Raw genomic sequence first — 25,866 nt, 5'->3', positions numbered from 1 at the left:
CTCCGTGCTGCCGGGGACAGCACGGCAGCGGGGGCTTTGTTTGAGTGGGTACCCCCATGGGCAGCTGGGACGCAGGGAAGAGCCTCGCAGGAGGTCCCCAGGGAGGGTGCAGGGTCCCCAGGGTGCCACCAGCCGCAGCCATCAGAGCCTGCTGCCAGCCAGAAACCCCCAGTGGTTTTGCAGATCAGGAGCCCTCTCCCTCGGGGAGGGCGCGGCTGTTTCGGCATCCACGGTGGGGACATGGGAGCCGTCCCCACAGTGCTGCCCCAGGGTGCCCAATGCCACAGCGGCCGACGGGAGCAGACGACGGGCGATTTTGGCAAGGAGAGGGCGGACGAGCAAGCCCCCCCGCCCCCCATGCCGTGCAATGCTGCCTTGGGGACTTAAATGCTAAAAACCACCCTGGTGCCTTCAGCGTCCAGTGACACTTATTTGGAAACACACTTCGGCACCCAGAAATGGGCTCAGCCATGCCACGGTGCCCCGATGCAGGCAGCAGGAGCAGGCGAGGCCCCGGCAATGCCCAGGCAGCAGCAAAGCCCATACCCAGCCCCGAGCACAACCCTGGCACTGCAGAGGAGAAGCCCCTGCTCTCCCAGACCCACCCGCAACCCTTCAAATGCCTTTACCAAAGGTGAGTGGTGCCAGGAGATGTTTTTTCCTTCCTGCACGAAGCCAGGGTGGGGAGGGAGGTGCTGCTATTGTGCCTTTTTTTTTTTCCTCTTATGAACTCAAGCCACAGCGTAATTTCCACCAAGCAGCCGTTTCACCTGCGCAGTGCGAGGGCCACGCCGGTGAAACGGGGCGTTTGAAGTTGGATTTTGTGACTGCATCTGTGCAACCGAATTTCTCATATGAAGGCAGCCCGGGAGGGCTGTGTAGGCGACCCTGCCCCGTGCCTCGCCGTGTCCCCGGGGAGGTGTCTGCACGCATGCATGGGTGTGCACGCGTGTCCTCGCATGGCCACGTACGTGCCTCTCCCCGGCTTTGCTCGGGGGCCTGGCTGGACCCCCCGGCTCTTGCCGGAGGAGCTGCCCCGTGCTGGCCTTTTCGCACACGCTTCTTTGGACGGATCTGGTTGGTTTGTTCACAAGCCTGGGCGGGCGTGAGGAGGGCTGAAGGCTGGGCTGACCCTGTCCCTGATGCTCTTCAAGGCTCACCAGGGTGCCCCGGATGTCCCCAAGCCAGCTGTGACCCAGCTCCCAGGGTCAGCCCCACACCGGCATAGCCTTGCAGAGGCGCGAAGGACCATGGCCCCAAAGCTGCCATCACAGCGGGGAGGTGTTTGCAGTGAGATAGCACCGAAACCAGGCGTATCTCAGTGTCTGAACCCCCCAAACTGGGCAGCGGGCCCTGATGGACCGGCACTAAACCACTGCCTGTCCCTAAGCTGCTCTCGCCCACAGCCGGGCAGGCGAGAGCCTGGCACTGGGGACAAAACTCCCTCTTTGCCCTTGAAATGGGGGCTCGGGGAGAGCCCTGCGAGGGGCCCAGTGCTCCCACCCTGGGCAGGACCCCCAGGCGGGCAGAGGGCATCGGGGCAGTGGCTTTCACCCCAACTGGGAGGCCACAGAGGCATGGGGAGCACAGCCCTGCTCCCCCCATCCCTCACCCTGGCACCAGCGCTCATGTCCCCCCGCAGCGACAAGCCCCAACCCCCATTTCCATCCCTCCAAGGGGCAACCTTGGAGAGTGCAACGGGACCCCCCACCCTCTGCAGGCACCCGGGTGGTCCCCAGCTCCTGTCCGGAGGGTGCAAACCCTTTCGCCCCCCAGAACCCCATTACCTGTTGGCAGCGAGGCGAGGACCAGCCGCTCTCACACTCCCATGGCCCGGCAGCAAGAGCGAAGGCGCCGTCCCCACTCACGTCCTCTCCATCCCCGGCAGGAGCGCAGAGACCCTCTGGGGAGCGGAGACGAGCCCCCCGCACGCGGGCGCGCGCTCGCCGCCACCGCTCGCTCTTGCTCACCGCCTGCCCTGGTTTCCTGCCTCATGAGCAAACTCTAGAGAGGCTGGTTCGCAGTTCGCGCACAACCACAAGAGCTAGTGACAAACCCCAATGGCTTCCTGCCATCCCCAGCACAGAGGGTCCCTGCTCTGGGTGCCCCTGGCCACCAATGCCCAGGGGCTGGGTGGGCAAGGGGATGCTGAGCCCCTCGGCCAGCGGGGGAGCGGGGTCCTGCTGGCTGGGAGATGTGCTGTGAGGGGCGAGTGATGGGCGGGGGTTTGTCACCCGCTGCCCAGGCAGTCCCAGCGAGCTGAGCCCCCCCGGTCCCCTGTACCGTCCCCTCTCCGGTGCTCAGTGTGGGCAGGCTGGCAGCGCTGTGCACCAGCCGCTCCTGACCCCATTGAACCCTACACAGCTTGCGGGACTCATTCTGCACCCCGCAGCCCCCGCTTTGGCCATCACCATCGGGTCACCCCAGACCCCGGTGCCCCGAGAGCTGCGGTGATAGTGGCTGAAGCCGAGGGGATGCGTTGTGCCCCGTCCAGGCTGCCAGCCCTATGTTTTTGGAGACAGCTCAGAGCAGAGCAACCACAACGCTATTGTCTTGGCTTTTGAGATCAAACATGAAGCCACAGTTACTTGCTGGCTGCTCTGCAGAGGCACGGGCAGGAAGCCCAGCTGTGCTGGGGGGGCTGCAGCAGCTGGGGGGGCACCGCGGCGGTAGCACCAAGCGCAGCATCCACCCTAGCAGGGACATTTCCCGGGGACAGCCACGCAGCCCCCTTCCCATCGTGCTTGCCAACGCCACGGGTGCCCCGGGGCAAGGGGTGGTGGGGAGCGCTGCCAGGCCCTGGGATGTGTCACAGCCTCGGGGTGCACATCGGGTTCTCCTCGTGTCCTGCTGCTTCCCTGGGAAGGAGAAGCGGCCCCCGAAATTATCCCTGGATCATCCCACAGCTTCCCCGGGTCATCCCACATCTTCCCTGGCACCACTTGCAAAAAGCGTTCTGTGAAAGTCGCATGCCCAAGCAGCGACTTCTTTTGTGAAGGATTTGGTGTTAATGGAGGAAGGGAAAAAGCCAAAAGCAAACCCCTCTGGTGAGGGCAGCGTTGCCAGCCCCCGCTGGCACTACCCCCGGGGTCCCTCCTGCTCCCGGCACAGTGTTGCAGGGGGTCAGGAGATGGGGCAGGACAGGGGCTGCCAAACCTCGAGCACGGCCCCCAGCACCTCCCGGCCTCAAGCCTCAAAAACAACCTCTCCATTCGCAGCCAGTTCGGTGACGAGCATTTCCTGCAACGGCGCAGCCCGAGCACCCACCCGCTGCCAGGGGCACCCGGGGAGAGGCTGGCAACGAGGTCCCCGAAGCAGAGACGCTGTCTCCCTGGCACGGTGCCGTCCTGCAGCAGAAACCAGTGAGAAGCCGCCCACCCTGCGAGCCAGAGTCCCGGGGAGCAGCCAGGGAAGGGGAGATAGCAGCATGGGTCCCTCCGGCCACCCCCAGGTCCCCCACAGCAAAGGCCCGGGAGCCACAACTGCAGGCGCAGGCAGGTGCCCGGGTGCACGCACAAAAGGAAAAAACATCAGCTCTCGCCTTCGCCTCCTTTTATTCCTCCTCAAAGGGCTGCTCCCCACGTTTTCCACTGTCGTTGACCCCACCGTCCTTAGGGACAGGGCACCAGGTGCCCCAAAACACCCTACGCCCGATGGGGTCAGCGGCGTTTCCCATGCCACCATGGCGTGGCATTGCCCCCGGGGCAGGGCTGGCAGCACCACAGCTCAGCGCTGCCTGCCCCGAGGGAGCTCAGCCCCTGCAGCAGCTCCGCAGTCTCCGAGGCATTTTGGGAGGGATCCCTGAGCCCTACCAGGTCCAGATGCACCCATGGGTGCCTGCGAGGCTCCTGTCCGGGCTTGGTGCCAAGCACTCAGCAGGGTCCTGCCGCACTCAGCAGAGGGAGAACCGTCGGGAGTTGATGTTCATGCGGGTGACACCGATGTGCTTGAGCGGCATAGAGAGCAGGAAGGCGGCCTTGGGTGGGATGTTGCAGAGCAGATCTGAGTCTTCCTCGCAGCCCTCGAGGCCGAAGGTAGCATCGTCCAGCATTTCCTTGTGCTGGTGACAGGCCTGCTCCACCTTCAGCCGGTGCAGCTGCGCCCGCAGGCGCATCAGCTGCTGCGCCAGGCGCTGGTCCGCAGCCTGCATCTCCCGCTGCACGGGGAGACGGGCGTCAGGGCCGGAGCGGGACTGGCTGTGGGGTCAGCTGCCCACGCAGCAGGGATGCTGGGGCCGCAGGGCTGGGGCTTGGCCAGGGCACAAACCCACCGGGGACCACATGCACCCGTGGCCCTGGGATCAGCACAGAGCCCACGCACGCAATCCCGGGGTCGGCACAGGGTCTGTGCCAGGGTCACAGCCCAGAGTCGGCTCAGATGCCCGTGGGTTTGTACCCGCGTGGCTGTTGCTCCCTGTGCCACCCCATGAAAGCCACTGTGGCCGTGCCACACCGATGAAGTCCACCACAGCCGTGCCACCAGCAGAGCAGGCAGGAGAGGGTGACAAGCACAGACCCTGACAGAGCCACGACCCCTGGCGCTGTGCAGGGGACACGGGCAGAGCTGCGGCACCGCAGAGCCACACGCGCCTTGCAAAAATCCACGTACACCGGCCGTGCTGGGCAAAGGAGCAAAGCACTGCGCCGCGGCTGGAGCACCCCGGCCCCGGCACAGGCTGTCACTGCTGCGTGAGGTCGGGCTGCAAGCGCTCCCTCTGCACAGAGGAACCCCGGGGCCCCGTCCCTGCCTTGGGGCTCAGCCCTTTCCGCCCCTCGTGCCCCCCATCCCACCGGCAGCTACTCACCAGCTCCATCCTGAGCCACTCCAGAGCCGATTCCACGGTGGCGAAGCCGCAGACGCTGCCATCCCGCTCATCCTCAGGGTGCCCCGGGCCCTGCTCTGCCCCCCGCACCTCCCCGGGGGTCCGGCTACGCCAGGGCTGCCCCCGCACCCGGGCTTCCCACTCCAGGTAGGAGGGTCTCCGCGTCTGTAGCTTCAGCTTGGCCGTCAGCGCCTTCACGCCATCCAGGCTCTCCTCCTCCCAGGTGGGCTCCTCTTCACCCAGCTCCTTGAACTTCAGGTGGCCGAAGGGCATGGTGGCACCCACCGGAGCCCCCCAAAACCCTTGGGTGACCTCTCTCCCCTCAAAGCCCCCGTGCAAACGGAGCCTGTGCCCCACTGCACCCACAGGGTGAGGAGCACCCTGGCCACAGACACCCACCCGCTCCCCCCAGCTGCACCCGAGTCCCGGCTAGTTATTCACCCCAGAACAATAAAGGTTGGGGACGCCCAGGACAATTCTAACGGGCAGGAACTTTCCTTATCCAGAGGAGTGCAAAGGAGGGGTTTGGGGTTTTGTTTGGTGGTGGTTTTATTTTGGTTATTTTTTTCCTTTTATTTTCTTTTTTAGCATTATTGTCTCCAGCTGGGAGGAGACTCCCTGTTCCGCGGGAGGAAGCCTTCACCGGGACGTGCTGGCAAGGAGGAGCGGGGATGATTTATCCCCGGGCCCCGCCGCCCTCCCGCACCCGGCCAGGGCCGGGGGGGGGCCAAAAAAAGCCCAAGGAAGGAAAAAGAAACCGACGGGGGCTGCGGGGGGAACGGGGCGAGGAGCCGGGGGGCAGCTGGGGTCCCGCACCCCGGCCGGGCCGTTAAGGTGGACCCGCGTCAGGATCCGGCCGGTGCCCCCCCCCGGCGGTGCGAGCGCTGCCCGGGGCGGGTCCGGGAGCAGCGGCGGGGGGTTACGGGTTTGCCTGGGCCCCACGGGCACGGCCTGCCCCGGGGATGGCCCCCCTCGTCCCCTCCACCCGCCCCGGAGTCGTCCCCAAAGTCCCTGCGTGCAGCGCCCGTGCTGCGCTGCGAGCCCCCGCGTCCCCTCCCACGGGGCCCTGCGTGTCCCCTCGCCCTCGCACCCCACGCGGTGCCCCCCCCCGGAGCCCCTCCCGCGCCCCCCGTCCCGGAGAGCGGAGGGCCCCTCCCGGCCGCCCCGGCCCCCGCTGCCCGCCGGCGGAGCCGCCCCGGGGCCGGGCCACCTTAAACCCGACATCCGCTGGGCGCGGAGCCCTGCGCCGAGCCGCCGTCCCCGCCGGCATGGCAGGGCTGTGCGGGGCATCGCCCGCCTCCCTGCTTGCACCCTGAGCTCCCCCGCTTGCACCCCAAGATCCCTGCTTGCACCCCAAGATCTCTGCTTGCACGCTGGCGTCCCCTGCTTATGCCCAGCAGTTCCCTGTCGGCACTCCGAGGTCCCCTGTTTGCACCCTAAGATCCCTGCTTGCACCCCACAGTCTTCTGCTTGCACCCTGAGATCCTTGCGTGCACCCCGAGATCCTTGCGTGCACCCCAAGGTCCCCTGCTTGCACCCGGAGATCCCTGCTTACACCCTGAGGTCCCTGCTTACACCCCAAGATCTCCGCTTGCGCGCTGACGTCCCCTGCTTATGCCCGACAGTTCCCTGTTTGCGCTCTGAGGTCCCCCGCTTACCCCCCACAGTCCCCTGCTTGCACCCCGACATCTCCACTTGCACCCCGAGGTCCCTGCCTGCTGCCGAGCCCGAGCAGGTAAGCACAGGGGTGGCCGGGGCAGGCAGTGCTGCCAGCCGCTCGCCCTCCTCCTCCTCGCCCAGGGCACTTGGCAGCAGCTTCTGCTCCATCCCCGGGCCCGGGGGTGGCTGTGGGTGCAGGCAGAGCCCGAGGGAGCCGGGGTCAGGCTGGTGCCGGGGGTCTGGCAGCGGTCGATGCGGCACCGTACAGCCCCAGTGCGACAGGCCCCAGCGCGGGCAGGAAAGGAGCCAGAGCTGCTCCCTGCGAGGCAGCAGTTGCATTTTCACCAGCCACCAAAAATCCTCCCCCTGCAGCGCAGCCAGCACCGGGCACGGGGTACCCGGCTCAGGGTCTGGGCACTGCCAGGGAGCCCGGAGCCAGCTCAGCCCCCTCTGCCCCGTGCCTCAGTTTCCCCATCTGCAGTGACAGCATTGCCAGGGAGGAAACAGGTCGTGCTGCCCTGCATTTTGCAGAGAGGAAGCTCCATATGCTATAGGTGACAACGTAAACACGAAGAGGGGGGTGAGGCTATAGGGCCCAGCGTGACGCAGAGGGAAGAGGGGGTTTCCAGGCTGGGCCGTGCCGCTGCAGGATTTCCCCTTTCTCCCTCCAGCCCCGCGGCAGCCGCTGGCGGCAGGTCCCTGTGCCTGGCAGAGGCAGGCTACGCTGGGGCTTGGCGGCTGCCGGCACCACCATGGAGTTCTCCGAGCTGATCAAGACGGCGACGGTGGAGAGCGTGCTGCTGTCGTGCCCGGGGCTGCCGGCGGTGAAGGGCACCCTGTGCATCACCAGCCACCACCTGCTCCTCTCCTCCTGCCCCGGGGGGGACGCCCAGCCCAGCACCGTGGAGCTCTGGCTGCTCATCCGCAACGTGGACGCTGTGGAGAAGAGGTGGGTCTCTCTCCCCGTGGCCCCGTGCTCCCTTCTCGCAGTGTCACCCCTGCCTTAGCTGGAGGAGATTCCCCGCTGCTCTCCCGGTGCCCGCGGCAGAGCGTGGCCACCCCACGGCACTGCCCGCTGAGCCTCGGGCCTCCTCTTCCCCGTGGCCCACACCGGGGATGCTTGCGGCACCGGGCATTGACGTCCTCTTCTCCTCTGTGCCTCAGAGTGCAGAATTTAGGCTGGTACCAGCCCCCCCGGACTAACGGCTCCCTGCGAGACACCAGGTTTGGCTTTTAACACTCTCTCGGCTCTGCTAACCCGCCCGGTAGCACCCGGCTTTGTGCTAACCACCATGGTGCCCGCCAGGCCCCGGGCAGGGCAGGGAGATGGTAGAAATCCCGGCTGCAGACATGTGTGCCACCGGTGCCGGATGAGAGCCAGCGATTCGGCACCCGCACAGCCCTCCAGCTCCGTCCCGCTCAGCTCTCCCAGGGGGAGAGGGCAGCTTGGCGCTGTCGCTTGTCTGTCTGTGTGTCTGGCTGTCCGCACGGACCTACAGCCAGCCCTGACCCTCCTCCTGCCTCCCCCAGGCTCGCCGGCTCCTCCGGCACCATCACGCTCCGGTGCAAAGACCTGAAGGTGCTGCAGCTGGAGATCCCAGGCATGGAGGAGTGTCTCAACATCGCCAGCTCCATCGAGGTGAGCTCTCGGGCGGCCGGAGAGCCTGGCCCGCGCTGTGCCGGGGTGCAAAGGGTTGGCAGGAGAAAGCGGCCGCCTGCAGTGTTTGCTCTCGGTCTGTCATTAACGTGGGTAAATACTCCGCTCCCGGCCCATGTTGGCACAGGGTGCCCACGGGGCTGGTGGTGCCAGCACCCGCCTGCCCAGCCGGGACGTGGCCAGGAGTGGGGAACAGGGATGGGGTTTGCAGAGGCTGCCCTGGGGACACGGTGGGAACATTCCCGACCATCTCCGTGCTCCCCACCCATGACCGGCTCCACCTTTGCTCCCGCTCCAGGCCCTCTCCTCGGTGGACTCCGTGATGATGATGTACCCGTTCTTCTACAGACCCGAGAGCCTGAAGCTCGAGGAAGGATGGCACCTTTTCCCCCTCGAGCAGTACTTCCAACAGATCGCCTCGCAGGTGAGCCTGGAGGGGAGAGACCTGACTGGGCTGGGAAGCGACTCCCCCCACCCATGCCGGGAGGCACCCGCGGCAGCCCCCGACCCCGTGTCTTCCCCAGACGAGCCAGTGGCGGCTGAGCGACGTGAACCGGGATTTCACCACCTGCCCCACGTACCCTCCTGCCGTCATCGTGCCGGCGGCAGTGGACGATGACACCTTGCGGAAGGCTGCCCGTTTCCGGCAGGGTGGGCGATTCCCTGTCCTCAGCTATTATCACCCCAAGAACGGCACTGTGAGTCCATCTCCTCATCTTGTCCCTCGTCCCCTCTCCTGCCACTGCCAGCTCTTGGGCGAAGGCGGCTCGAAGCCCCCCCATCCTGTGGGGTTCCCTCGGTGCCCCCCAGCTCTCGCTGCTCGCCATCCCTCACCCTGCAGGCGATGCTCCGCAGCAGCCAGCCGCTGACGGGCCCCAACCGAAAGCGCTGCCGCGAGGATGAGACGCTGCTGGGTACGGTCCTGGATGAGGGGGAACGGGGCTTTATCATCGACACGCGGTCGGCCCAGGCGGCAAAGCAGGCTCGGATGACGGGGGGGGGCACAGAGCCCAAGTCCTCCTACCCGCAGTGGAGGAGGCTGCACCGGCCCCTGGAGAGGTGAGGGGCTGTGCTGAGGCCTGGTGCTCTCACGACACAGGTGATCACGCTGCCCTGCCAATGGCATGAGGACTCCAGCCTCCCCCCAAAAAAGACTTGCCAAGCCCCTGACACCATTTTCCTCCCCTCCCAGAGGCCGCCCGCTGCAGGAGAGCTTCATTAAGCTGGTGGAAGCCTGCAACGACACCTCGATCAACATGGACCGGTGGCTGAGCCGGCTGGAGAGCTGCCGCTGGCTAAGCCACGTCAAGGCGGCCCTGAGCACGGCCTGCCTGGCCGCACAGTGCATGGACAGGTAAGGGGGGGGCTGCCGCCCTGTGGCCCCCGCTTTTCCCCCTTGCAGTGCTCTCAGCGTGGCATAAACCTCGAGCGTCATCCTGGGCTCGCTGGCACAGCCGGTATTGCCCCGACCGCCCGTGCTTGCCCGCAGGGAGGAAGCCAGCGTGCTGGTGCACGGGGCGGAGGGGACGGACACGACGCTGCTGGTGACGGCGCTGGCCCAAGTGATCCTGGACCCGTCCTGCCGCACGCTGGCAGGCTTCCAGGGGCTGCTGGAGCGGGAGTGGATCGAGGTGAGGCCGGCAGTTCTGAGGGGGGCTGAGGACCTGAGCCCAGCTGGGCACCCCCAGCTCCCCTTCACCCCTGTTATTTACCCTCGGGGGGGTCCCGCAGGCCGGCCATCCCTTCCACCTCCGCTGCGCCCGCTCTGCCTACTCCCACGCCCGGCTGAAGCAGGAGGCGCCGCTTTTCCTCCTCTTCCTCGACTGCGTGTGGCAGCTGAGCCGCCAGTTCCCCTTCTCCCTGGAGTTCAGCGAGCGCCTCCTCCTCACCCTCTTTGACAACGCCTACGCCTCCACCTACGGCACCTTCCTCTGTAACAACGAGAAGGAGAGGCGAGTGGGGCGGGAGGTGGGGACACCGCGATGCCGTGGTCACCACCGTGCCCTTGGGGCTGACCGTGCCCTTGGGGCTGACTCTGCCGTGGCCAGGGCAGGGGCTTACGCTGCCTTCACGCTGCCGGATGGGGCAGAGCGAAGCCCTCCCAGTCACAGCTTGGGTCACGCCTGGCCCCACGACCCCCGGCAGGGACTGAAATGCCTCTCGACTCTCCCGTAGGTGCCTGTGTAAAGTGAAGGAGAGCACGCACTCCCTCTGGGCCTGGCTGAACCAGCCTGGGGAGAAGAAGAAGTACCTGAACCCTCTCTACTCGCACAACGCCCTGGTCATCTGGCCCTCCGTCGAGCCCCAGAGCATCCAGCTCTGGCAGGGTAAGCTGGGTCCAGCGTCCCAAAAACCATCTTCAGCTCCGAGCTGGGCTGGGTGAGGGAAAGCTGCTCTGTTCTCTGAAATAACACGCAGCCCCTTCTCTCCTAGGTTTATTCTTCCGATGGATCCGTGCATCCCAGTACCTGGACGAGGCCTGGGCAGAGATCCAGCGGTTAGTGGAGGGCAGCGACCCCCTCATCAAGGAGAGCGCAGGCAATAGGCTGAGCCGGTCCCTCTCTGACCCCACTGCCTGGACGGAGAACGAAAGATGAACGGCAGCATGGGCAATTCGGTCCCTGTGGGCTGCCGGGCCAAGGTGACACCGCAGCTTTCCGTGGGAAGCGCTGTGCGGGACACAGGCCCCGCGGAGCCCGGAGGACAGCTCTGGGAGGGGGGGCAGACTCCCTTTCGCAGCCTCTGGGCTGCGCAGACTGAGCTTGTTTCAGTAAAGCGCTCTCGCAGCCCACACCTGCTTTTCCGCTCTTACGTAGGGGCAGGAGCAGCCCTGCTCCCTCGCAAGCGGGGCTCCTTCCCGCTCTCTTCCCCAGCAGGATTTCAGCAGCGCTCACACCTGGACCGCCAGCGGAGCAGAAGGGCAGGAGGTCGATGTGCCCAGCAGCATCGGCCTCTGGCAGCTCCCGCTGCGGCGTGCCTGGCTCGCAGCCCCTGCCCGGCTGCCGGGCACGGTCAGCACAGCAAAAACTAAGCAGCAGAACACACTAAACCCACAGCACCCTCTCCACAAAGGGCACGCTGGCTGCAGTTTAAGTGTTGCGTCAATCGCTCCGAGCCAGGCTGGGAAATCTGCCCTTGAACCCAGTTTCGAGGAAGGAAAGAGACACAAACCACCCCTCCAGACAGACAGACACAGGGCGAGAGGGCTGGAAGGATGAGGATTTGCAACGCAAGCGTACTAGGGCAGGAAATAACTGTTCCGTGAGGAAAGTTGGCTCAGGGTCAGTCCAGCAAATAAACAAAACACCAGAACTGGGTGCGTGTGTGTTATCTGGAAAACAATGACTGGCTGCGGCACTTCCAGCCTGTTGACACTTCAGGGCCGGACCTGAGCCACAGCTGCAGATCCGCCCCGGGAAAGAGTTAACCTGGGGCGGCAGAGGCCGCAGGAGTAACGGCACTGCTGTCTGCCCACGGGTGGGGAGCAAGGCACTGCCAACAGAGCCAGGAAAGCAAAGCGCTCGGGTTAATTTTGTTCCAGCCTGAAAAAAAAAAAAAACAAAAAAACCCAAGGAAGTGCTTTTCCTTCTGTTTATAAAAGATTTCTATTTATTTCCTGATGATTTTTTTTTCTCCCCTGATGTATAAATATGCCCAGCAGGCAGGGAGCTAGCATCCCCAGGGGCAGGCAGCAGGCAGGCAGCCCAACTCCCTTCCTTGCCTTCACCACCTCCTGTGAAAGCCAGTCCTGCCCTTCTGAGCCGGTTGGGTTTCTAGTTCCCCACCTTCACACAGCCCCCCAGTTTGCTGCTAATTGCTTCCCGCTGCCTCCTGTGGAGCAGAGTAACTTCAAGCCTTACAACAGTTCTGCGCAGGAGCCGATGGATTGGAAGAGGAGAGGAAGCCCTCCTTTAAGCTTCAAATTCAAACTCAAAGTACTGGGGATCGAAGTAATGGATGCGAACGTAGCCGTCCTCACCCCCGCTGCTGTAACTGTACGGGAGGAAAAAGAAAATAAAGTCACCGATGTTGCCAGGAGCTCACAGCGTCTAGGTGTACACCAGTATTGGAGTCTGTTCCCACAACCCCCTCTAAAAACTAATAAAGGAGTCACAGGACAGAAAAAATATCAGTCACACAGCCAAAATGTGCAATAGGGCATAAGTGACCCCCCCCGGACAGCCTGGGGGGAGGCAGCAGGGCTGGAATAGGAGAATTAATGAAGGTGCTGACTCCATCCCCGCTGCAGAGCTCCTGTGAGCCCAGCCATATCCTAACCAAAGGTGGACTAGGCTTGACTGGGGCACGCTGCAGGACCCAGAGAGATCCTCACCTCTTCCCGTCGGGGTGAAAAGCAACACTATTTATCGGACCGAAGTGACCCTTCACTCTGCCAAACTCTTCTTCAAAAGCCAAGTGGAAGAACCTGGGAGAAGGAAGAAGATTTAAATTACCACAAGAAGTCGGGAGCCTGGTTAGAGACACAATCAGGGTTTCCTCAAAAAAGCTCTGTAAGTTGAAGGACTCCTCCAACACTGCCAGGAGCAAGATGCTCTGGCACAAGCACGCCTGGGCTGTCAGGAGTCCTCCAGGTGAGGACTCGACCCTGCCAGAGGAAAAGCACCAACCTCGCCTCAAATTTGCCAATCCTGGTGGAGGTCGTGGTCACATCCATGGCCTCTTGCCCACCACCAAGCACGACCTGCAAAGGAGAGAAGCCACAACACTTCAGTGCTGCTTACACCACGCTCAGTGGCAGCCAGGAGAGGGAAGAGCCAAACCTTGGGAAAGCCTCCTACTAACGCAGCAGATGCCACAAACACATGAGCAGGCCTGACTCCAGCCCCAGAGAAGTTCCCGCCTCCCAGACACACTCATTTGAAGATCAGAGGACACCAAGCCTCGTTCCCTGCACCATACCGCAGTAAAGTTCCCCACACCCATCCTCCAGTCACGTTTTTTAGCTGGACTGGTGACACTCTGCCTTCCTGGGACAACGCAGGAGTCACAGTAAGACCGTTACAATGAGCGAGCTCATTCTTACATGATCAAAAATGGGGGAGAGGGCGGCAGAGTTCACCGGTCGCTCCGTCCGGAACGTCTTCAAATGCTCGAGTGTCGTGCAATCAAATAGCTAGGAGGCAAAAGGGAGAGAGTTATTCTGGCAAAAGGGCTGGCAGCCCGATTAACTCACACAAATCTGGCTGCCAGGCCTCACCTGGGCAGATGTTAGCTCTACGGTCACTCATGGGCACCCAAATCCCAAAAACATTTCCCCAGAATCCCAAAACACCGGCCTACAGTAAATCTCACCTCTATCATCTTCCAGAGGTAGCAAACTGCAGCCTTAATTTTGGCGATGTTGTTTCCAATGCCTGGCTCTTAATTTAACGTGGTGGTGCCTCCCCTTTCTCACTGAACTTTCCCACTAAGCTTTGACTTTACACTTAACTCGAATTCCTAAGGAGCAAACCTCTGTGACAGCCACGGCTCTGAGCAGAGATCCTGCAAGCAAATATCAACAGCGCACTACTGCATTTCCAACGGGAGGCCTCACCTTGGCTGTGTTGTCCTTGGAGGCAGTGATGAACATGGTCATGTCCCTGGAGGTCTGAATATCGTTGATTTGCTTGGTGTGCTCCTTGATGTTTGAAAGCTGCTCCCCTGACTGAAGGGTAAAGGCGGCAGTTTCAGCGTGCTGGCAAGTGAAGCGAGCGTACACGCGACTTCTCCGTTAAAACCAATTTAGGAGATGTCGCTGTCAGCAGTGGGACAGACATTGGTACATCAGCCTTGCTCAAGGGAGCCGCATACTTTAGTATCCTTCCATGAGGCTGCTGGTTTGAGCCAAAAAGCCCGTATTCTGTCCCATGACCACATCAGGAATGCTGCGATATCCTCCCCCAGGCACTGCTGCCCGAGAGATGCTGTTCCTTATCAGACTGACCTTGGCACTGAACTGGTTCAGCTCTCCGCTCTCATGTCCTGCGATGATGAACTCTCCCAGAGGGCCCCACACAGCACTAGTGATTTTGGAATCACTGCAGGGGATTTTCATGTAAGGCTCGTTGTTCTCTGCAGGAAGGAAGGAGACAGACAGACAGACACAGTGGCACCGGCTCCAGTGATCAACGCTTCCCCTTATTCCCTGGTGCAGGCACTGGCCCGGATTCCTCACCGATCTGGCTGGGGTCCCGGAGGTCAAAGAAGCTCACAAAACACTGATATCCCATCTGCTTGTCCGTGGAAAACATGATGATGTTTCCTCCAAAGTCGAAGCCACACGTCCTCACCGCTGAGCTGGTTTTCACCAGAGCGAGCTGCTTTCCTGAACACAGACCAGAAAGCGTCAGTCACTTCACCGGGTCTTTCCCTGCAAGGTTAACGACAACGAGCAGCTGAACGGCGGGGTCAGAGGGAGGATGACAGCATCGGGCGTAGCTGACAAGCAGGTTCGGTGACCTGCAAGCACTAACCGCACGTTTTGACGACTTGGGCAGTAAAGCAAGTAAATTGAGTAAATATTCAATAGAAACCAGGCACAAAGACAAACCCTCCCCTCCAGCAGTCTGAGTTAGGATTCAGACTTCTTTCAGAGGGGCCAACAAGCACATGTCATGCTGCCGCCACGTCCTCCAAGCTTAGCAGACTTCACAGCAGGACAGAGCTGTGCCTCAAAGGCAGCTACATGGGAAGAGAAGAGTCTCACCCGTTTCACAGTCCCAGAGCCGACAGCTGTTGTCCGCAGAGCCGGTGAGCACGTGTCGTGTGTCCCCTAGGTCACCAGTTAGGGAATATCAGAGCGTTCTCAACCCCAAAAAGCTACTGTCTAAATTCCCAGAGAATATTTATACACAAGATTAAAAAGCCGTATTACACAGAGATTGGACAAGTTCCATTCCAGGACCAGCAACACTCCAGTACAGACAGACACGGAGCCCATTACAAAACCCACAACTTTCCTCTCATATTAAAGAAAATATTACATTCCTCTTATATTAAAGAACTATTAAAGAAAAAGGTTCCAGCTCTTGCATTAACACAATCTCTGCACGTTTTTGTCCCTGCTACCTGCTGCCCACATTGGAGACAGAAGACCTTGTGCAACTCGGACACCTTCCCTCAGCTCCCAGGGCCACCACAGCAAAAGCAACGAAGCACAAACGAGAGCAGACGGGGCACGCTGCACACGTTATTCCAAACAACAGCCCGGGAAGAAAAATACCCAAAAGATGGAGTAAGGGAAAGACAGCAGAGGAGTTATAACGTATCGCCCCCGTGCTCCTCTTCGAGAGGCAACAGTGCAGCAGATGGGAGGAATCAGCTCAAGTGAATCATTGTAAAGAAAAATATGGGACAGACAAAGGGGTTTCTGCCATCGAAGGATACAGTCGGCATCCACGCACCAGACGGCTCCTGTGTGGCCATTGTAGGTGCCGAGCCTCTCTCCATTCACTGAATACCAAACGTTGACAATCTGGGAGAAGAAAACAACCGAACACCCCTCTTACCAGACGGATTAATTAACGGGACTGATGAACAGCCGGGCAATTATCGCGGAGGGGGCCGGTTTGCAGCCGGGGAGGAGGGGGGGGACGACACGGGCAGGGCCCGCCGCACTCACGGGATCCTTGGCCACGGTGAAAAGCAGGTCTCCCTCTCGGTTGTACTTGATCTGCGTGATGGAGCGCTCATGGCCCTGCAGCAGGATCGGCTTCTGCGAGGGGGGAGACGCCATTTAATGCCTCAGGCGAGGCGCGGCCTCGGTCCCCCGGTCCCGGGGCTCCTGGGCCGCGGAGGGGTGGGGGCGGCGGCTGAGCCGCCCCCCACCCCTCCGCGGCCCAGGAGCCCCGGGACCGGGGGCCCTGCACCACCCGACCACCGGTCGCTACCCCCGGCCCGGCCCCGGCCCCGCTCTCACCATGGCGGCAGCGCTGAGGCGAGAGAGCCGCACGATCGCTTCCGGGTCAGAGGGTGCGCGGGGCGGAAACGCGTCACCGTCGCTATGGCGCCCGTAGGTGAGCTTCCGGGGATGAGGGGAGGCCGTTCACCGGGCGGGGAAGGGTCTGCTCTGAGCGGGGAATGGGGTCTTCCCTTGGGGAGGGAAATAAGCACCGGCTGGACCTTTGTGGGGTCTGCCCTGAGGGGGGATGTGGCGGCAGGTTGGGGGCCTTCCCTGAGGGTGGAACAGGGCCGTGGACCGGACCCCTGTGGGGCCTTCTCTGAGGGGGGATGTGGCCTTCCCTGAAGGGAGAACATGGCCACAGGCTGGGCCTGGGGGGGGGGGAATACGGCCGCGGGCTCGGCTGGCTGTGGTGCTTTCCTCGAGGGAGTGTGGCTGCAGGCCAGGCCCTGTGAGGGGCCTTCCCTGAGGGGGATGCGGCAGCAGGCCCAGAGTGGGGTCCTTCATGATGGCAGACAGCAGTGAGCTGGGCTGGTGAAGGCTGTCCCTGATGGGGAATGGCAGTGAGCCAGGCCAGGTCCTCTGCGGGGAGATGAGGACGCGCTGAGCCGGCGCGGGGCCCTTTGAGGGCGGTGATGGCAGACCGGGCTGGCATTCCCCTGGGCCCCTCAGGCCGCTGAGCCGAGGCTGTGCCGCAGGAGAGGCAGCGGCGCTGGTGCTGGTGGCCGTGCTGTGGGGCAGCACCGGGCCGTTCCTGCGGACAGGCGCGGCGGGGCTGGAGGAGGTACGGCGCCAGGGCCGCCTGCAGCAGCTGCTGGCCGAGATCCGCTTCCTGGGCCTCAACTACAAGGTGCGACCCCGTCCCAGCTCCCGGGCCAGGGAGGATCATTCCTACCTGTTTACTTCTGGACTCAGTACTTTTATTTAAACTGTTAAATATTCCATCTATCATCAGAATTATTTATCCTCTGTAATACTTCATTTACTTGCCTACAGCACTGCTCTTCCCATGCAGAACCGAGACCGCTTTTGTAGACAGCAGGTCATTAACCCTCATATTTTGCATGAAACAAGCGCGGTCTGCCTTCTGCAGATTGGGGAACTGAGACGTTGAGCAGCTTGTGACTGGCAGCGGAATCGCCAGCGTGCCACATTTCCGCTGCCAAACACGGCACAGGGCGAGCGGGTCTGGGCTCCTTCGCTGCCCGCTCACCGGGGGGGTGCACGGTGGGTTTGCAAGCAGCAGCTGACAGGCTTGTGTTCTTCCTGCAGTACATGGTGCCGTTTCTGCTCAATCAAGGTGGATCTCTCCTCTTCTATCTCACCTTGGCGTCCGCAGGTTAGTTCTCATTGCTCTCATGGAGGGGGTCGATCAGGATTTTGGGAGGGGCAGTGTTAGCGATTAGTCTGGTGACCCAGCTAAATATCAAGGAGCTGTCTGGTAATCATCACCAAGAAAACAAGTGTCTTATGATTTGTACGAGATTATCCATTTTAAACTGCTGGTGTTAAAACTTCCATTTCAGATCTGTCCCTGGCAGTACCGCTCTGTAACTCCTTGGCTTTGATAGTCACGCTGGTGACTGGGAGGATTCTGGGAGAGGACATTGGTGGTAAAAGTAAGTGACACTTAAGACATTTCCTCACATTGTCTCCTGCATCTATTTGCTGACTTAATAGTGCGGGCTTCCCTCTGGTCTCCTGAAAAACAGCAAATACCCACACCAGTTCAGTAGTAGCTCTTGCTACAGAAGCTGAAAAGGAAGTGAAATGGACTCATAAGTGGGCAGGGCTAGTAAATTTGAAGATAGAACTGGCTAAGCTAACAGAGTTTACGGGCCTGAGCCTTTACCTAACTAGATATTTAACCGTAAGAGAAGCACTAAATAATATGCCCGCCATGGAAGAGGAGTGCCCCGTGAGCCCCCAGATGTCGACAGCCATCCTTCTTTCCTTCTCCTACGTCCTACAATAACATTACCCTGCTCAGAAAGTCAGAAAATGACAGGAAATTTGAAAGCTTAAAAACACCGGGACCTGGGGCAATAGCTGTAGGAATACACTAAAGTGGTTTTTTGTTGTTTAAGCCTGGTTCTCCCTTGCCAGCCACAGAGCATCAGCAACACTTTCTTAGACGCGTGCTTTGCCCAGTGTGCACGGGCAGTCCAAACATCCAGACCCCTTCAGAATGTGCCTGGTCCAGGTCGAATCTATCCAGACATTTACGCTATCCTGTTTATCATGACATCTGAGCATTGTGTGTTTAGCAATGAGAAGGTCTGACTGTCTAGCGTTGAATCATGTAAGTTCCCAATTTATTATTGTTCATTCCTATAGGGGCTGCGGCAGGAATGCTGCTCACTGTCCTAGGAGTCACGCTCTGTGTAGCTGGTTCGTGAACGAGACGCAGCGAGAAGCAGAGGAAGGTAACCTATTCAAAGGTAACCCCCGTGGCTGAAGGGGGGCTTCTGGCTCCGCAGCCGACTGTTTGGCTCAGCTGGGCCTAGGAAGCTGTATTTTGACACACGGATGTCAGAAAATGTGAAAATGTGGACTGTATTCCCTGAGCACCAGGGTGAAAAAAGGCATGTTGCAAGAACAGCCTATTTTATGTCTTGAGTTAGGGAATTTTTTGTCTGTGGGTGTTTCAAGGCAAGGATGATTGAATTGTCTTGTTCAGCACCGGAGGGATAATAAATGGTTAATAAATAATTCAACGGGAACCTCTGGGACCAACTGTTTTTTCTGTAGAAGGAATCTGTTTAGGAACTCTCCCTTTTGTGGCCAAGCATGTGAAAGGGGCTTCCTCCACTGCACTCGGCTGGTCACGTTACACAGCCCCTTACACTGAGGTTACCACGTCGCTTTTCTCCACTGGAGTCTTGTAGAGCACCTCTCGTCTGTAAAATACCAACAGTGCAGTTTGTCCCTAGGGAAGGAAGGGGGTTTTTCTTTTCAGTGAAATTATCAGTCCAAAATACAAGGTAGATCACAGAAGGAAAAATCTTTGTTACCCTTGTAATTAATCAGGAACACTTGGGAGAGAAATACAGAAAGCCTCACACAGAGAGGGTTACTACAAGAGCTGTTTATGACTATGACTTTTCCTAACTCAGGCAGGTGCTCCTAAAACAAGTTAACAGAAACAAGATGTATATATTTTTGGGAACAGGTTTGATTGCTGCAAACATTATCCAAGCATTCCAAATCAGAGGAACAATGATGCGATGAAATCTCTTTATAAGAACTATCTGACATAGAACAAACTTCCTGGCAGGCATTTTGTTATAAAGGCGTGTATTCTATCTGGTAATTCTTCCTTCCCAAGTTCAGACACAAACCAGTTTAATTAGCGTTCAGAAAAGCAGCCATCTCCTCTGCCACATCATCACACCATAGAGATGAGGAAAGGAGGAAGATTTTAATTATTTAACGAAATTGTGCTTCTGATTCATTGCTCACTTGTATGCTGCTTCTCAAGCCCAGACGATGAGGGTGCTTAAATTTAGAAGAGTTTGTTAATTCATCAAAAAGCTTGGCCAGTCTGTGGTGTTACAGAGATCTAGGATTCACACGCTTTTGTTATCTGCAGCTGCAGAGATAGCCGTGTACCTAACTGTCCCTCTCCCATCATGGTCCCTTTGTGAGCTCTTCAGAGCTCTCTGCTGCCAAGGGAAACATCGTTCAGTACTTTTCATCCTCAGAGTCACTGGCATCCTTTTTCCTTGCCACAGTCTTTTGTGATTTCTCTGTAGGCCGTGCCTTTTTGCGGTGAGAAAGAAATACAGTTATTAATGTAGCACTTCGCTATTACAGAAAGATTCTGGGACTAAATTCCTGGATTCCATTTCCAGTCTTACCACGGCTTTGGTATGCAAACTTGGGTCTCTACATTAAATTCAAAGGTAGTTTATTTAATGCCTAATGATTCTCTCCCACTGCAGAGGGGAGCTGTGACACTCAAATAATGACGACTGTATAGTAGTGGGATCTGGGGGGAGACCAACAGAAATCAGCGGCATCAGAGCGCCCACCCCATTGAGAAGTGCTGGCCCAGCCTCTAGAGCAAACACAGGACATCAGGCTCCCCATTGAGCCAAGAAGTCAGGAACCATTAGCTAATTCTTTTCTCTAATTTAAGTTCAAAGGAGTTGTTTTCCTTTGAAGTTCTAATTAATCCAAAGAGACTACCTAGGCAGAACTGTGCATCACCTACGATATAATGCATGTCATCCCATTACATCAATTCCAAATGTCCTTATAAAAAAGTTTAAAACATTAATATGCCACAACAATAAGCATCTTGCAGACATTTTTCACACAGAATTTTGTTTTACATTTGTTACTATCTAATAAATATGTTCTATAAATATCTATATAAATACATATATTTATTACATAAATATATGTATTTATATAGATATTTATATATTTATTTACAGATATTTATTACATAAATATATGTAATAAATAATAAAAAATTTTAGGAATTACATGTTTATTCTGTGCCAGCTTCTAAGCTTCACCTGGCTACAGGCAAGTTCTGCTTAACAAGTTATATTTGGGGGTACTGAATTTCAGTGTAAGAAATCTGAACACAGCCAGGAAGGATCTTACACACTTCATAGAACCGTTACGTGGAATAAATACCTTCCTGTGGTGTATCGTTTTGGCTTTTGGTATAAGTTCTTCTGCAACTCTCTAGAACAGGAGTAAGGATGGAAGTAGTACACACACAAAAAAAAATAATCCAGGAAAGCCTTTGATATCCTTACTGCAGTGGGAAGCTGTAACTCTCACATTCCAGAAGGGAAATGTTCATTACCCAGATGACAATCTCTCGGCTTTCTAAAAATGCAAAGCCCCGCAGTTACGCACTGTCCTCTGGTTTCTGAAGTTCCCCCTGGTGTTTACTTTCATCTTTACACATTGTGGAGAGAAGTGCAGTACTTCGTAAACCTAACGAATAGGACTTAAAACAAGTGAGAAAACCGAAGGACTTCCCCAAGCAATTGCTATAAACTATTGATGGATGTGTTCTCACAGGCTGGCTCTTGGAGTTGGCCTCCCTGCTGTGCAAAACCTGCAGCACCGATAGATTCTAGGGAGACCATGAGTACTTCCCTGCAGCAGTGAGACTCCTAACGGGGCAGAAAATAAATTCTCAGACCTGATCAATAGGTACGTCCACCCTTGTGTGTTCATCCTCTTTTACTTCCTGGGCACCTCGCATCTCCTTCCTAGGATCTCTGGTTTTATAGACACTTTCTTCTGCAAGGAGAAGAAAAGAAAAAAGCTGTTCAGTGGGTATTGCAGATAGCCATGGCCTGGTCTTGCTGAGCCTACAGAAAGGTCCTCGTACATGCCCGATGAGGAAAGGAAAGCAGAAATACACAAGTTATTGGATGCATCACTGCTTTCTTTCCATGCATCTGCAGGTATTTTGTCCTTTAGCATCAAAGTAAAGCCAGTCTTCCTCTACACTTATAGCAGTGTCCTTTACCTTGATTGGGCCAGGGCTGCGCATTCCTGTTGCTCCTTCTGTTTTGTCCTGCACGGACAGGTTTAGCGTGGAAAACGGACTCTTCCTCTTTGAGGCGAGATCTGGCTTGCCTTTGCAGTTGTGGAAAAGCAGCTGGGATCTTGTCTTTCTCTGCAGCTCCTGTGGTCAGCACTCCGTGACTGTCCAGCTGAAAGTATTCATCACACACTCCTGATAGGCCTTCTTGATAAAACAGTTTATAAGACAAGAGAAGTTTTGCCGGGCAATCCCCTAAACGCTGCAACTTTCCCCTGTGACCCTTGATCCTGACTGGTACAAAGCCGTAACGCTGCTTTCTCTGACCGGGGTTTTAAGTTGATACTACAAGTGAAACAGATACAGGGAACCCATGAAACACTTTTTGCAGTCACTGCTACCTGTTGAGGTGGTTCAGCAAGAGCAGAGTCACCAGCTCTGTCCTGCGAGGTGGCACAGAGTTCACCAAACTGAAAGCAAACAAAAAGAAAGGAAAAGGAAATTTTAAAAGCAAATAGCACAGGTCGCACAAATGCACATTTCAGTGAACAATCTAGGACAGCCCAGGTGCTGTATCTGTAGTCTCTGTTGGGCATTTTACCCACACAGTGAGCAGGAAAGATATCCTAGCTCCAGAATGAATTCTCCCTACCCGTCAGCCAAAAAGGAGAAGAGGTAAATGAGGCCACTGTAAGGAGTTTTTCTTCAGGCAGTGAGATTTAATTCAAGTGGGATCTGGCCACATCGCTGTCTCTAGCTCCTCTCCTTTGGGAATGGTGCCAAGCAAGGATGCCGTAGGCATGGCAATTGGGAATGGAGATGGCCGTACACATCCACTGCTTATGGAGGGATGCCTGCACAAAAGCAACTGTCGTCGTAGCACAAACAGTCCCGCACCAGCCAAGCCACCTACCCTTCTGTGGTATTTTTTGCACCTGCTATTTGGGTGGTTCCTGTAACAAAGAAGAAGCAGATTCTCAGCATCAGGTAGAAGTCAGCTGTAGGAGGACATGATCTCCCCTTTTCCCATAAAAGAGGGCCCCTGGAGGTGTTTTTTCTCAGCGAAGGTAGAGCATGCTCCACAGCGGCACACGTTCCTGCCCTCGGTGCTTGATGAACACTTAACTGAGAAACAACCAAACCACTTGCTTTCTCTGGCGCTGAACTCTGGGTTTCAGGAGCTAACCCCTACACTGAAAGCTTTGAAAACACATTCTTTCTTCCTAAACTTCCAACACGTTAAGCAAAACTCAAGCCTTGAAGCAGACAGCACTGAACAGGAGGGCTACAAAAAGGGTGGCTTTAGCTGAAGACCGCCATGGAGAAGATTCTTTAAACCACTCGGCCACAGTCTACGTACCACAGCGTCCTGCATGCAGAATCCTGGGGCACCAGCAGCTCAAAGTAAGGCAGTTTTTTGTACTCCTCATTTCCCACTGCCACGTAGTAATCGCCATTCACCAGCTCCTCCCCAGCAGACACCTGGGTTCCATCCAGCCTGCAGAGCCTCGAGGAAAAGACAGCAAAGGCTTTAGAGCTGTCACAAGACAGTGAACAACCCCTCAGTGTGGGAGCAAACACGTGCAACGTGGTAAACAGGACCGAGACAAGTCAGAGAGGATCAATCAAGGAAGTATGCCGAAATATTACACCCAGTGATCAGTGAGATGCAGTAGATCTCAGCTTTCTCCTTGGGTGTCAGTAAATAGATGTATGAGGAGAAGGTAGGCAGTATTTGTTGGATAAAAGCCCGTCTCTCTAGACATAAACCCCTTTTTATGCCATGCTTTACTGTTTGCTTATTGCTTTTTCACCAGACCACCAGCAACATCAGCCCTCCTCACACAGCACCCAGGACATTGGGGTTATCCCTGATTTAAAGATGGGAAAACCTGAAAAGCAAATGAGATTGCACAAGCAGACCAGAAGTGGCTGTCTGAACTCCCAGTCCTCTGTGCTAATCAGAGCTGCTTACGTTCTGGACATAAGGAAAGAGGAGCCAGCAGTGCCTTATCTGGATACCCACTTGTTAACAGCTCCACTGTGCAGGTCAGCTTTCTCTGTCAGCGTGGCCAGGAGTGCGTCCCACTGCAGTGGAGTGCTCTTGGAGAGCGGCAGTGGGAAAGGAGGGCTCAGCAAATCCCCATTCCGGAAAACACTGCAGTAGAAACAACCCAGAGCATGCGATGAGCCAGTATTCCTGCAGCTGTGGAAGGTGGGGAAAAAAGCCAGCCACTGGTGCCTGGACAATATTTACAACAAATGCTTCTGGTAGAAGCTGGGAATTGTCCCTGTGGGGCAGCATTGCCAGGATCTCACAGAGAAATTCCCTCCTCCAGCCTCTGAAAACATTCCCAGAGACCCTCCAAGGAGAAAACACCGAGGCACTTACTGTATCGTGCAGGGCAGGTGGGTGTGCTTCTGCCGTCGCAGCGAGATGTTCGACTTCCAGGGAGCTGTGCGGAACTAGAGACCGAGTTCAGTGCGCAAGAACAGTGACAGCCCTGGTACCGAGCCTCCAGGGCTATTCCCTTTTCTCCATCAGGAGCTGCCTGCCCTGGGACACCGCCTGCCCTGCCTTCAGGCTTGCTGCTGCTAGGTGGAGTTTGTTGTCAGCAGCACCAAGGCTGGAGAGGCTCTTCACATAGCTGAGCGCATTCCAGAATTGCCAGCGAACCTCTGAGCACAGATCCTTCCCCTGCACCATTAAGGGGGACGAAGGTACACAGCAGCAGCCCCTGCGCTGTCTCATGTCCTACCAATTCCTGTGGCACTTTTGCCTGATCTCCCCTGGGCACCTCACAGCCTTAAATCTCAACTTCAGTTTCATCAGTGCCAGCCCTAATGTCTCTCACACTTCCCCGCTCATTCTGCGCTGCCGCCTGCGCCCACTCAGCTCAGGGACTCACCTGCAGGCCGTCGCTGTTCCTTGTCCCACGGAATTCCTTCCTTCCGTGATTTAAATAGCTGTGAGAACAAGACGACGATGTTGCCACGTACCAACTGGGCCGTGGCGGACTAAAGAGCAGTGAGGAAATGACCGACTGCTCTGCCTTGGAGCATCGCCACCAGATGCATGGGTCACTTCTGAAACGATTCTCCAGGTAACTCACCTCATGGTCTCCCAGAACTTCAGCCTAAATTGAAATCTGCTACATTTAAGAAATTCCCAGCCAAATACAGATCCTTTCAGATCCCCATGCTAAAGATAACCAGAACGTTTTATTCCTTTGCGGTAATCACTGATCAAGGCTCCAAGGGCTGACCAATGTCAGCGCACCCTGGACTACCTCCTCAACAAGGACTACCTCCTCAACTACCTCCTCCCCAAACACACCAGGGAGCCAAATTCACCTGGCACACGCACACACACATCCCCTCAAGAGTCAAGCGATGCCACAAAAACTTCTTTAACCCTCTGTATTTCAGGGTGAACCAAAACAGCTCTACTTTGTGCAGGATTAGAAAACAAAAAATCTCCATCAAACCAAAGCAAAAGTATTTGTCAGTGGAGACAGCGTGACTGCCAGCTCTGCCAAGGAAGCAGGCAGCAGAACCTCCCACACGCCACAAAACCAGGTGCAGGGGAGGGAGAGCAGCACCGATCACAACATCCTGCCAGAGGACGCATGCCTCCCCCAACATGTTTTCTTCTGAGAGTCAGGTGCCCTTATCAGGAATATTTGCATTTTCCACGTGATCTGGAACACGTCCAGTTGTTTCCCGTAGGAAAAGAAACTCAGCGGTCTGTTTTTCATTTGGTTTGTACCCCTCTTACCTCTTTTTTCCGTTCACACCCCAATACATTCCCCACAGAGGTGATCTAAAGCTGCTTACCAAACCCAGAGACCAAAGGTCCGTCTACTCACTCAAGCCTTTTGAACTTTTCAAAGCCCGCAGCCACGTACTGGCACCCATCCTGCAGGTCCCCCAGCTCCGCGACGCGGTGGCCGTGCCTGAGCGTGTAGAGATTCCTCACAGCCAAGGGCGCACGAACGCTCTTGGTCACCTCATTCAGAAATGCCTCAAAGGTCAGGAACCGCCGCTGGTTCACTACAACCTTCCTCCCGGGGAAGAAGGGGTCACCGTTGCGATACACCACCACATTCTTGGCTGGAGGTGCCAGAGCTAAGCCACGGGAGCTCATCCCCCGTGGGTCAAGCAAGCCCCGCTGACCACAGAGGCAAACAGACCAACGTGGGGCACGGAGGAGAGCTCCGGCCAGCCTTCCGCTGAGCCCAAACCCTTCCGACCAGCTGCTCTCGCGCTCTGCCGTCCCTCCCTGGCACGGTCTGGCGCGACTGGCT

At 57.4% G+C, this 25,866-nt stretch overlaps 5 protein-coding genes across 6 annotated transcripts; 2 read left to right on the top strand and 3 right to left on the bottom strand.

Annotated features, from left to right (window-relative positions):
* Positions 1–3,543: 3,543 nt before the first annotated feature.
* Positions 3,544–5,612, bottom strand: FAM167B (family with sequence similarity 167 member B). The gene is made up of 2 exons (XM_072885098.1): positions 4,805–5,612; positions 3,544–4,156 (listed from the first exon to the last, which is right to left on the bottom strand). The coding sequence occupies exons 1-2, from the start codon at positions 5,093–5,095 to the stop codon at positions 3,893–3,895; spliced, it is 555 nt and encodes a 184-aa protein (XP_072741199.1). The 5' UTR covers positions 5,096–5,612; the 3' UTR covers positions 3,544–3,892.
* Positions 5,613–5,939: 327 nt separating this feature from the next.
* On the top strand, positions 5,940–11,659 carry LOC140662074 (myotubularin-related protein 9-like). 2 transcript variants are annotated; one of them, XM_072885119.1, is made up of 12 exons: positions 5,940–6,557; positions 7,153–7,430; positions 7,646–7,705; positions 8,012–8,120; positions 8,437–8,562; positions 8,663–8,836; positions 8,980–9,197; positions 9,331–9,492; positions 9,628–9,769; positions 9,870–10,090; positions 10,314–10,465; positions 10,572–11,659. In XM_072885119.1, exons 2-12 carry the CDS (start codon positions 7,234–7,236, stop codon positions 10,733–10,735), a joined length of 1,725 nt encoding a protein of 574 aa, XP_072741220.1. In that variant the 5' UTR covers positions 5,940–6,557; positions 7,153–7,233; the 3' UTR covers positions 10,736–11,659. The 2 variants fall into 2 exon arrangements, with proteins under 2 accessions (XP_072741220.1, XP_072741221.1); XM_072885120.1 differs by lacking the exon at positions 7,646–7,705 and having other exon boundaries at positions 6,028–6,557; positions 10,572–11,658.
* A 58-nt stretch (positions 11,660–11,717) lies between these two features.
* Positions 11,718–16,117, bottom strand: EIF3I (eukaryotic translation initiation factor 3 subunit I). Its single transcript, XM_072885121.1, has 11 exons — positions 16,060–16,117; positions 15,763–15,855; positions 15,528–15,615; positions 14,848–14,913; positions 14,317–14,466; positions 14,086–14,213; positions 13,696–13,806; positions 13,183–13,272; positions 12,767–12,840; positions 12,472–12,564; positions 11,718–12,131 (listed from the first exon to the last, which is right to left on the bottom strand). Exons 1-11 carry the CDS (start codon positions 16,060–16,062, stop codon positions 12,050–12,052), a joined length of 978 nt encoding a protein of 325 aa, XP_072741222.1. The 5' UTR covers positions 16,063–16,117; the 3' UTR covers positions 11,718–12,049.
* Positions 16,118–16,128: 11 nt separating this feature from the next.
* Positions 16,129–18,758, top strand: TMEM234 (transmembrane protein 234). The gene is made up of 5 exons (XM_072885122.1): positions 16,129–16,156; positions 16,740–16,891; positions 17,314–17,380; positions 17,568–17,660; positions 18,379–18,758. The coding sequence occupies exons 1-5, from the start codon at positions 16,144–16,146 to the stop codon at positions 18,438–18,440; spliced, it is 387 nt and encodes a 128-aa protein (XP_072741223.1). The 5' UTR covers positions 16,129–16,143; the 3' UTR covers positions 18,441–18,758.
* Positions 18,759–19,097: 339 nt separating this feature from the next.
* On the bottom strand, positions 19,098–25,750 carry DCDC2B (doublecortin domain containing 2B). The gene is made up of 6 exons (XM_072885170.1): positions 25,429–25,750; positions 24,469–24,526; positions 23,952–24,025; positions 23,586–23,717; positions 22,920–23,066; positions 19,098–19,803 (listed from the first exon to the last, which is right to left on the bottom strand). The coding sequence occupies exons 1-6, from the start codon at positions 25,704–25,706 to the stop codon at positions 19,611–19,613; spliced, it is 882 nt and encodes a 293-aa protein (XP_072741271.1). The 5' UTR covers positions 25,707–25,750; the 3' UTR covers positions 19,098–19,610.
* Positions 25,751–25,866: the final 116 nt, after the last annotated feature.

This window comes from Ciconia boyciana, chromosome 21 (assembly GCF_034638445.1).
Source record: "Ciconia boyciana chromosome 21, ASM3463844v1, whole genome shotgun sequence".
NCBI lineage: Eukaryota > Metazoa > Chordata > Aves > Ciconiiformes > Ciconiidae > Ciconia > Ciconia boyciana.
This window is presented reverse-complemented; position numbering and strand designations above follow the sequence as displayed.